The following is a 10,647-nucleotide window of genomic DNA, read 5'->3' as shown; positions in this document are numbered from 1 at the left end:
TTCTTTTCTTTTCTTTTCTTTTCTTTTCTTTTCTTTTCTTTTCTTTTTTCTTTTCTTTTCTTTTCTTTTCTTTTTTCTTTTCTTTTCTTTCTCTTTCTTTCTTTCTCTTTCTTTCTTTCTTTCTTTCTTTCTTTCTTTCCTTCTTTTCTCCCTTCCTTCCTTCCTTCCTTTCTTAGTTTAGATTTTGTGGGTTTTTTAAGTAATCTCTACACCCAACATGGGACTCTCATAACCCTGAGATCAAGAGTCACATGCTCCACCAATTGAGCCAGCCAGGTTCCCCATATTTCATTTTTAGACAGCTGTCATTTTGTGGAAGCCCTTTACTTTTATAAGTGAGCAGATTGGTATGGATTTGAAGTAGAGAGAGACTCAAAATCAAAACAGAGCTGGTTCAAAATATAGCAGTTCATGAACAAAGAGAAGAGCATTATGTGTTGAAATGTTCAGAATAGTAAACAAACAAAAAAGGGAAACGAATCCTGGCTGAGGGCAGCTGTGTATTCTGAAAAGGAATCGGTACCATTTCCTAGATCATCTTCCTGCTTTATGAATTTTAAAACAATCTATTATATCATGTTTTTCCAAACAAATTGATTATATTTACCAAGTGCAATAAATATATACAGTTTAGAGTATACTAATAAAACAAGTGCCTGTGTATTCACCACCACCTAGCTTAAGAACACAACAAGACCAGTACTTTTGAAGCCCCTCCAAGATTTCATCTTGGAAATGAAATCAATTAATGTTTGGACCCACTGGTAGGACGCCCTGCAAGATTTCATCCCCCGTTCCCAGACACATTATACTGAGTTTGATATAATAATTCCCTGGATTTCCTTTTTAGTTTTATGTTTATATATATACATATACATGTATATATATATGTACATATATATGTGTATATATATATACATGTATATATATGTACATATATATGTGTATATATATGTATATATATCCATCCTAAACAAAGTGTATTTCTAGTTTTGCCTTTTTAGAAAACTCTGTATAAATGAACTCATATTCTGTGTTTTTCTTGTGCCTCGCTTTTTTCACTCGACATTATGTGTTTTGTTTTTTGAGTTTTTAGTTTTTTAGAAGTCACGTTTTTTTATGAAGCAACATTATGGTTTTTGATTCATCTTTTTGTATATAGCTATAGTTCATTGAGGTCAATTACTGTGTAGTTTCCTATTATAGTAATATTTTCAAATGTATTTATCCATTCTGTGTTTTATGCAGTATCATATTTCTTTATAGTAAAATACTTCAGGGTTAATTATTACATGCTGTTTGGTTTGTTCCAATCTTAGGTTCAACTTTTTGTCTTGAAGCTATTTGGCATGGAAAGTGTGTTCATGTCTTGAGATAATCAAGATGTTCTAATTTCCCTTTTATCATTGATTTGAGATTGTAATTAATTTTGTTCATTGCACACTATCAGGATATATTTGGCTTCTCTTATCTTGATGCTGAATCTTGTGTTGCACTCACAGTTCCCATGGAGAATGTTGCAACAATTGCTGATTGTGCCAGTGTGATTGAAGGAGTCAGCCGGAGCCGAAATGCCTTGCTGAATGGAGACACCAAGAATTATGATTGGGACTCTGGCTATACGTGTCATCAGCTAGGAAGTGGTGCAATTGTGGTTCAACTGGCACAGCCGTACATGATCGGGTCAATACGGTAAGGAGATTCCTTTTCATTCATTACTTTTAAAATGGAAGACACATGTGCAAATTCTGTTTTAGAACAATGATGATACCATTAACTTCAGTGAAGATACATTTCTGTTCTGTGCTCTAAATATTGAAGGGGGAACAGAGAGAGATACAGGGTGCTTGTTTGGATCTTCTGGTGGGAGGATACACCAAGATTAGACTTGCAGAGAGACTAGATTAGAGGCTCTCCCTGGGTATGGCTCACCTCCTTTTTTAAAAAATGTTTATTTATTTATTTTGAGAGAGAGCATGAGAAGGGGAGGGGCAGAGAGAGAGAGAAAGAGAGAGAGAATCCCAAGCAGGTTCTGCACTGTCAGCTCAGAGCCAGATGCAGAGCTCAATCCTATGAACATTGAGATCACGACCTGAGCCAAAATCAAGAGTCGGAAGCTTAACTGACTGAGCCACCCAGGCCTCTGGCTCACTTCCTTCTTAAGTCTGTTTGAGTTGGTTAGGGGCTTAGAGGATAATTCAAGAGAGGTTATGTAGAATCAAAACTAATTTTCAACTTCAATAAATGGCTTTACATATGAACCAAACAAATGCGAGTATGAGACCTGGTACTAAAAAAAAAAAAATCTTCTTAGTGAAAAATCTGGGCTTGGGGTGGTTGTTTTCATTTTGTTTTGTTTTGTTTTGCTTTGTTTTTTAAGAAAGGAACTTTAACCCAACATTGTTTGACATATAGGCTCATATAATTTTAAAACACGAGACTAATGATATCCCCTAGAGAATATACTTTAGTTCAAGAGAGCCATCTGGGTGTTGAATAGGCTGCCCTTTTTTGCTTTTTTTATGAAGGTTCTAACAAGGCCTCTGAAAGACTAATATATACATATTTATGTTACATATTTATATTTCTGTTTAGCAGTAGTTAAGGTATCTTACATGATAACCCACATGGAGATGTGGGTGGGACAGGACTGCCTCCCCCCCGCCCCCCATCACTGTCTACCACATTTGCCTTGTTTTCTGTTCTCATTGTAAAGTCAGCGTATATAAAGAGAGAAATAGCACCAAAAAAATAAGGTAGTAGGATTCTAACAGGCAAAGGTTTATTGATGTTAAGGCTAATAACCACAGAGGTTACTGCAGCTTGCCAGTCCCCAGGGGCCCCCTGACGAGTGATGCTGGATTTCTGGGAGAATTCTGACTGTGGATTTCTTCATTTAAATTGTTAACCTCTTTTCATAAAGGGCTACATACAGGTTGTGTAACATAGGCAACAAGTCACACAGATAGAGAAGCACTGCAGACCAGACAAACCCACTTTGTGCTTAGGAAGGGGGAAGAGAAGCCACAGTCAGTCTGGACAAGCTACCAGTGCAAATAAACTTCTGTCAGATAGCAAACAACATCCCTGTCCTTCCTTTTTTCTCAGCTGTGGGTATGAAGTAAAGCAGTCATAGGCCATCTATTTAATAAGCCATTCTAGAATTTTTGTCATAGATGGTGTGAAACTTACCCAAATGTCTCCCGTTACAATCTATTCCTCTTCGCTTTAAAAATCTGGGGAACAGTTGTCCTTCTCCGGTCACTGGCACTCCTTATAGTCTTCACAGTCTCTTGAAGATTACCAATCGTGGCTCTGAGATTACATCTGCAATTTCTTTCAGCAGGCGTGGGGTGTAACTCACCGGAGCTAGGAGACTTGGAGTCATTTAAATTGACTAGATACTCTCTTTCTTTCACTTCACCTATTTGGGGCTTCAATTTTCCCTTTTTTTACGGTTGTTCTGCCATTTCTAATTTGAAGACCAGTCTTCTCGCCAATGAAGATGGAAGCAAACTGGCAGCTTAGTGGCTCTTCCCACTCTCTTGTAATGTTCCCTGTGTTCTACCCGCTTACCTGGTACTCCACCTCCGCCCCCAACAATGTTACACATGCATCTCACACCGACACGCCGGAAATGGAATTCCGTTATCCTCCCTTCCCCTGCTCAAGTCACCTTGAGATTTCCCTCAGCTCATTCAGTGGTACCACCCATCTATCCGTAGACTGCGCTAAAAGTATGGCAATCTTCCTGAATTTACTCCTCTCCCTTGCCTCTCCTCTTCAACCAGTTCTGTCAGTACTGGCTCCTACATATCTCACAAAACCTTCCACCCTTCCCCACGCCCACTGCAGTTGTACCTTTGTAGTTTCTCCTCTCTGCCTGGTCTTCCAGACTTCCATCTGGCCCTTCCTTCCCCACCTGCAGCCGACTCCCCACCCCAGATCTGACGCGGTCACGCCCCTTCGGGAGAAAGTTCAGACGAAGGCATTTAAGAACAATCTGACTTGCTTCTGTCTACACAGCCTTGTCCTGTGCTTCTCCACCCACCTCTACACAAGCCCATCTTAGCCTGTCCAGCTTCCTGCAGTTTTGCACATGCCACCCCTCTCTCACCTCTATGCCTTCAACTCTTTGAACGTGCTGTTCCATTGCTAGTGTCTCTCACTGCCTTCTCCTCACCCCTTTGTACCCAGCTCTTACTTCCCCCTTCAAGACTCTGTTCCTCTGGGAATGCTACCCTAACTGCCCATCATCTCCTGGGCTGATCTAGACCTCTTTCTTCAGTGATCCCATTCATTCTCTATATATTCATTCCAATAGGAATTATATTTGTATTATAATCATTTACTTGCTGCCTCCTCACAGCCTCACCTGATATATAAAGCCTGTGGCAACTCACAATAAGCATCCCTGTCAGAGAAAATGTGTAGAAGGGGAAATTATAGCAGGTGCAGTAGGAGATCTAGAATTTTAGATCCAGCAGGAACACATGAGGTCACTGCCCAAGTGACAACTCAGAGTGAGACAAATAGGCTCTTTGTGTGACAAAGCCTCCTTGACCTCTGGCTCTACCCAGAGAATCAAAGATATTCAATCTGACTCCAGAAAAAGGTGTCACTGGGCTTAAAGCAAGAGAAAACAGTGCCCATTTGGTTTTCTTTAAACATGGAATGAAAATGGTTCCCCTGAACTAATTTTTCTTTCCATGACTCAGAGTGGCGATAATGAGCATGAACACAACCAAAGGTAGAATTGTCTATCTCAGCCTCCAAACTTCCTTAAGCCAGCTATTGTTTTTGCAGTGAGAAAATCCATGCAATTGAAGCCCCATGTAACTGGCTGAGCACTCAAAGAGGCACGTTTCTGTGAAACTAACATTATGTTGTCAGGATCTGCATTTGCCTCTTCTGTGACATTATTAAGAAGAAAGGGAGAGGCATTTCTTAACCACCGATGCCTGTGGACGATGCTGGATATCTTGGCGGGCCATGGTTAGCAGCTGCTGATGTGCCCAGACAGACATTTATTGATATAGGAAACTAGATCAGTGGCACCTCTTCATGGGGGTAGGTAATTGACCAATGACAGGATGATTAGTCAGTGACATTTGACCCACAGCTTCTATTGCTTGTGATGACTGACTTGCTTTCCTAGTCACTGTATCTGAAAAAGCTCAATGATTCTGAATCGACACCCAGAGGGAGAGTGTTACAGAACTGAGTAACTAACACTTTCCCCATCTAGGAGATAGGAGATCTGGCAATCCTGGAAACTCTTCCTCTAGGAAAGGAAGCCCAGTCACATGGTACATTGGCTTTAAAAATTCAGGTTTCTTTGTGGATGGTGACTAGGAAGGCAAAGGACTCAAACATGAATTGTCTTAATCACTGTGATCTTTTTTCCTAAGGGAAAGATGTAAGTGTTTTATGGATAGAGATGTCTTTTGTTTGTCTGTTTTCATCCTCAGAAATCATTTCTTCCTTTCCTGAGCATTTAGCTGTAGGCAGGTAGGCAGGCAGAGCCGCCTTCTTTGCCTGGTGATGCTTGCTTGCTCCTAACCACAGTCCTCGGAAACCTAATTCTGCTAGTGTGTCTGGTACCAGTACCTTGTGGTATCCTGGAGAGGCTGATAGTGAAACATGACCCCTGACCATCCCTCCTCCCCCCCATTTTCTTTCATTCATTTAGCAAACATTTATTGAGCCTTCTACTGTGTTCCAGGCACTGTTCTCAGCCATGGGGATAGAGCATCGAATAAAGAAAACAAACATCGATGCTGTCATAGAACTGACATTCTTGTCAGAGGGAGATAAACAGTAAACAACACTGTAATATGTCAGATTTTTCGAAGTGCCACGGAGCAATCAGGAGGGAGGACTAGCAGGTAGAAACAGTGCAGTGGTAGATGCAGTGGTCAGGGAAGGCCTGTGCAGAGCCCGAAGAAAGGGAAGAGCAAGCCATCTGGGGTCCTAGGGGATGAGCATCACAGAGTGCCAAGGCCCCAAGAGGGAGCATGTCTGCCAGGTGGCAGGAGCAGTGAGGAGGCCAGTGTGACTAGAGCAGGGTGAGGGAGGCTGAGAGCAAGAGGCAAGGCGAGGGAGGTGACTTGGAGAGGCGACAGCCCTGAGATTTGTTGCCATTTGGTTTCTGTATTCAGTCACCAACTCCCAAAACCATCCCACCCACCACCCACACAGCCATCCCTGCATTTCATTAGCACCATGAGAGGAGAGTTTTCTGGGCTGAGGAGAAGAGGGGTCTGGTGGGGAGGCCATCACGCCTTCAGAAGCGCCTTCCTTGCTCCTGACCTGCCTTTATCCAGCCAACTCCTGGAAGAGAAACCACAGAGGCGTCCAGTCCTTACAGCTCAACAGGAAACTTGCTCCCCAGCTCCCTCTTCTTTTTCTCTCTCCTAAGAGCCAGAGCAGGCAGTGTAACTGGGAAATAAAGAAGCTTGGCTTTGTTGTTGCTAGGTGTACAGGCACAGCCAGAGTTACTCATTGTCTATGAGAGAAAAAGAGAGAAACTGCCTGCAATGTACCTTACGTGTGGGTAACTGAGTAGTAATTATATCATTTTCGTGCCCCTTTTAAACATTAAAATTTAAATAACAGGAAACCTTCAGAGGCCTGATCACATAAAAAGACCAGGGTAAAGTCATAATAACTAACCAAATCTACCTAATGTCTTAGTTTATAGTCCCTCTGTCACCTTAGTTTAAGACTTACTATCTTCTACTTGCTAATCATGATATCTTTATCATTGTTTTCTGGCTGGTATGAGAATCACATATGCTGTGTATTATGTATGCCTGTCACTCAGTCTTTTTCAGCTAATCAGTGACAGCACTTTGTGGAAACCCTAATTATAAGATAGTCAATTGAATTAACAATTTTTACATTTGCCTGAAAATGATTGTTTTGTAATTGATATGTGCAATGCCGTAAGTAAAACGCCCCGAATGCTTTAACTAACAAACCTCATTGTGGGTAGGCTATCCAGAGATGACGCCGTGCATGTAGATGCCACTGCCCATAGTCTGTCTGAGTGCTGTGAGGATTAAGGAGTTAATGACACAAAAATAGTTAAGGTTCCTCAGTTGGAAAATGTTGTATGAATATAATATGTAAGGACAAGATGCGTCCAGCCCAAAGTATGTTCTTGGTGGGTATTCATGATCTCTTCAGTCTGTAGGGATGAGCCTCTTTTTATTTTACAATAGGGAAAAAAGTTCTACCGCTTATAGAAGTTTAATGTGGTGCAGAATGTCCAAAGCATGAATCAGTTTCTCTCTCGCAGCTATTAAACATAGAGAAAATGAAGCAATAGCAAGTTGATCTCAAAAAAAAAAAAAAAAAAAAAAAAAAATTAGGTATGCCTCTATGGTCCTTATTCATCCCAGTGTATTTTTCTTTCTCTGGGAGTTATCAAGCCCAGGCCCAGTTCAGCCGCCCTTTCGTTATTGTGCGGCTACAAGCAGCTGTAGATGATCTCTTCCGTTTGTAAATTACGGAGACTCCTTTTCGACTGCTATTTTCCCTTCTTCCCACTGCTTACCACCCTGCCAAGCTATTGCTCATCCACTTCCCTCCCAAAGGATAGGCACAGAAAAGAAAAAGGAGAGGAATCACAAACCATTCAATTTCCTTTCCTATTTAATAGTTCCAAATGAAGCCTTGGTCGATAGGGTGGGGAGAGGAATTGAAGCTAATGACGCAAAAGATGTTTTGTAATTGTTTGAGTATTTTTGACATCTGTGCTGCCCTCGGTCTCTCATAGGAGCACGGTTAATATCCGGTTGAAGATAGTGATTTTATAGTACTGAGATGGACGTGGGTTCCTGGCGGTGGTTTCCAGGTGCCTAGTACAAGTACTCTGTGCTGTGAGTACTCAATAAACACTCATTGACTGAACTGACAGCATAGTATGTTAGTGCAGCGAAAGGGAGTTCTATCTATCAACTAAATTGGACATCATATTTGCTCAGTGTGTCTGATCTAAGTGTATGTGAGGAAACTGCTAAAGATTTGGCATCTCCAGCAAATGACTGAAATTAAGCTCCGGAGTCAGGTGCTCACATTAGCACAGGTAAGGGCACTCGCCTCACACGTTTCATGCTGCTTCCATTTCATTCTGTCTGAGTGCCGCACAGGCAAGCAGTACATCTATTTACATCAGGAGAGCCTTCTTTGCAACCTAGAGAGCTAGAAATTTCCTTTTTATAGTTTAAGGAATACAACAAACATCTAAATATATGACTCCTCTGGCTTGGATTAAGATTGCCTATAATTCTAGTCAAAATTGGAAAGATATTTTACGAAATTTGCTTCATATCAGTCATGCTGAGCATCTCTGTCACAGCCCTGAACCAAAGAATTCTTCCTTGTCTCACTGATCCATGATTTATTTACCAAGCGTTGTTTCTCTCTCAGCCTATCTGCCTTGCACTAAAGTCTTCTCTTATCACCCTCAGACCTCAGAACACTGGTTCCCAGAAAAACTGTTGAATAAAAAATTGTATGTGTGGTTCCCAGTAGACACTGGAGTCTGAGCTGGGTGAATGCTTAGGGGACTAGAAATCCTTGAGCCTAGAAACAGATAACAGAGTTTGGGGGCAAGGTAAATATGTCTCAGCCAGTTTCATCCTAGAGGTATTTCAAGACCAGAAAGTATTGCTATGGCAACTAAGTTGAATGTTAAAAATACAGGAGGGGCACTAGAATTCGGATGTTCTTCGGAAAAGCAGGAAAGGTTAAATGCCCCCAAAAAAGGAGAGAGAGAGAGAGAGAGTCTGTGTATGTGTTTGATTTACCTCACATGTCAGTCATTTATTTCTCTTGAGTGATTAGAGAACTTGACAACTAGTCATCATAAAATATAGCTGGATACATGAAAAGAAAAATTTTTGTACTTTTCAAAGATTAACCCATCAAGAAGACATTTTTATAGGCGATATCAGCCCATTTGACCCAGTATTTCATGTACAAACATGCTTAGTAATTATTCAGAATTTTTATTTAAGACACTTCTAAGGGGCGCCTAGGTGGCTCAGTTGGTTGAGTGTCCGACTTCAGCTCAGGTCATGATCTCGCCGTTTGTGAGTTTGAGCCCCGCCTCAGGCATTGTGCTGACAGCTTGGAGCCTGGAGCCTGCTTCAGATTCTGTGTCTCCCACTCTCTCTGTCCCTCCCCCACTCACACTCTGTCTCTCCTTCAAAAATAAATAAACATTAAAAAAAATTTTTTAAGACACTCCTAAGAAAATCTTCAGAAACAACCACAAAACAAGTAATAAAATGGCAATAAATATATATTTGTAATTACTTTGAATGTAAATGGACTAAATGCTCCAATCAAAAGACTTAGGATGACACCTACAGATTAAAAGTAAGGCAATAGAGGGGTGCCTGGGTGGCTCAGTTGGTTAAGCATCTGACTTCGGCTCTGGTCACGAGTTCACAGTTCATGGGTGCGAGCCCCACATCATGTTCTGTGCTGACAGCTCAGAGCCTGGGACCTGCTTCAGATTCTGTGTCTCCCTCTCTCTCTGCCCCTCCCTGGCTCATGCTCTCTCTCTCCCACTCTCAAAAACAATAAACATTTTAAAAAAAATTTTTAAATAAATGTAAGGAAATGGAGAAACATCTGTCATGCAAATGGATATCAAAAGAAAGCCAGAGTAGCAATACTTACATTGGACAAAATAGACTTTAAAACAAAGACTCTAATAATAGACAAAAAGGACATTATATAATAATAAAGGGGACAATCCAACAAGATCTAACAATTGTAAATATTTATGCACCCAACATAGAAGCTCTCAAATACATAAAACAGTTAACAAACATGAAAGAATTAATAATAGTACAATAATAGTAGGGGGCTTTAACACCCCTTTACATCAATGAACAGATCATCTAAACAGAAAATCAACAGAGAAACAATGGCTTTGAATGACACACTGAACCAGATGGACTTAACAGATATATTCAGAACATTTCATCCTAAAGCACCAGAGTACACATTCTTTACAAGTACACATAGAAAATTCTCCAGGAAAGATAATATATTAGGCCATAAAATAAGCCTCAGTAAATTTAAGATCAAAGTCATACCATGCATCTTTGCTGACTACCGCTCTATGAAACCAGAACCATAAGAAAAAGTCTGGATAGATCACAAATACATGGAGGTTAAATAACATGCTACTAAACAATGAATGGGTCAATCAGGAAATAAAGGGAGAAATTTTAAAAGCATGGAAATAAATGAAAATGAAAACACAACTGTCCAGGGGTGCCTGGCTGACTCAGTCAAGAGAGCATGCAACTCTTAATCTCTGGGTCATGAGTTCAAGCCTGATGTTGGTTGTGGAGCCTACTTTAAAAAAAAAATTAAGAAAAGTAATTCATTGAGAAGACACAACCATCTAAAGCCTTTGGGATGCAGCAAAAGGGGATCTTAGAGGGAAGCTTATAGCAATACAGGCCTACCCTCAAGGAGCAAGAAAAATCTCAAACAGCCTAACTTTACACCTCAAAGGGCTAGAAAAAGAACAACAAACAAAACCTAACACCAGCAGAAGGAAGGAAATAATAAAGACTGGAAAAGAAATAAATGATATACAAACTTAAAAAAAAAAAA

The 10,647-nt window shown here is 40.6% G+C and overlaps 1 protein-coding gene across 4 annotated transcripts in view; it reads left to right on the top strand.

Annotated features, from left to right (window-relative positions):
* Positions 1 to 10,647, top strand: part of BTBD9 (BTB domain containing 9) — a 417,923-nt gene that overhangs the window by 306,584 nt on the left and 100,692 nt on the right. For all 4 annotated transcript variants that reach the window (XM_040473393.1, XM_040473392.1, XM_040473394.1 and 1 more), the window contains one exon: positions 1,503 to 1,692. In XM_040473393.1, the coding sequence (XP_040329327.1) occupies positions 1,503 to 1,692 (190 nt within the window). The remainder of the gene's footprint in view (positions 1 to 1,502; positions 1,693 to 10,647) is intronic.

Source organism: Herpailurus yagouaroundi, unplaced genomic scaffold, assembly GCF_014898765.1.
Source record: "Herpailurus yagouaroundi ecotype Mexico unplaced genomic scaffold, PumYag 139, whole genome shotgun sequence".
Lineage (NCBI taxonomy): Eukaryota > Metazoa > Chordata > Mammalia > Carnivora > Felidae > Herpailurus > Herpailurus yagouaroundi.
The sequence above is the reverse complement of the archived record's forward strand: the minus strand, read 5'-3'. Positions and strand labels throughout refer to the sequence as shown.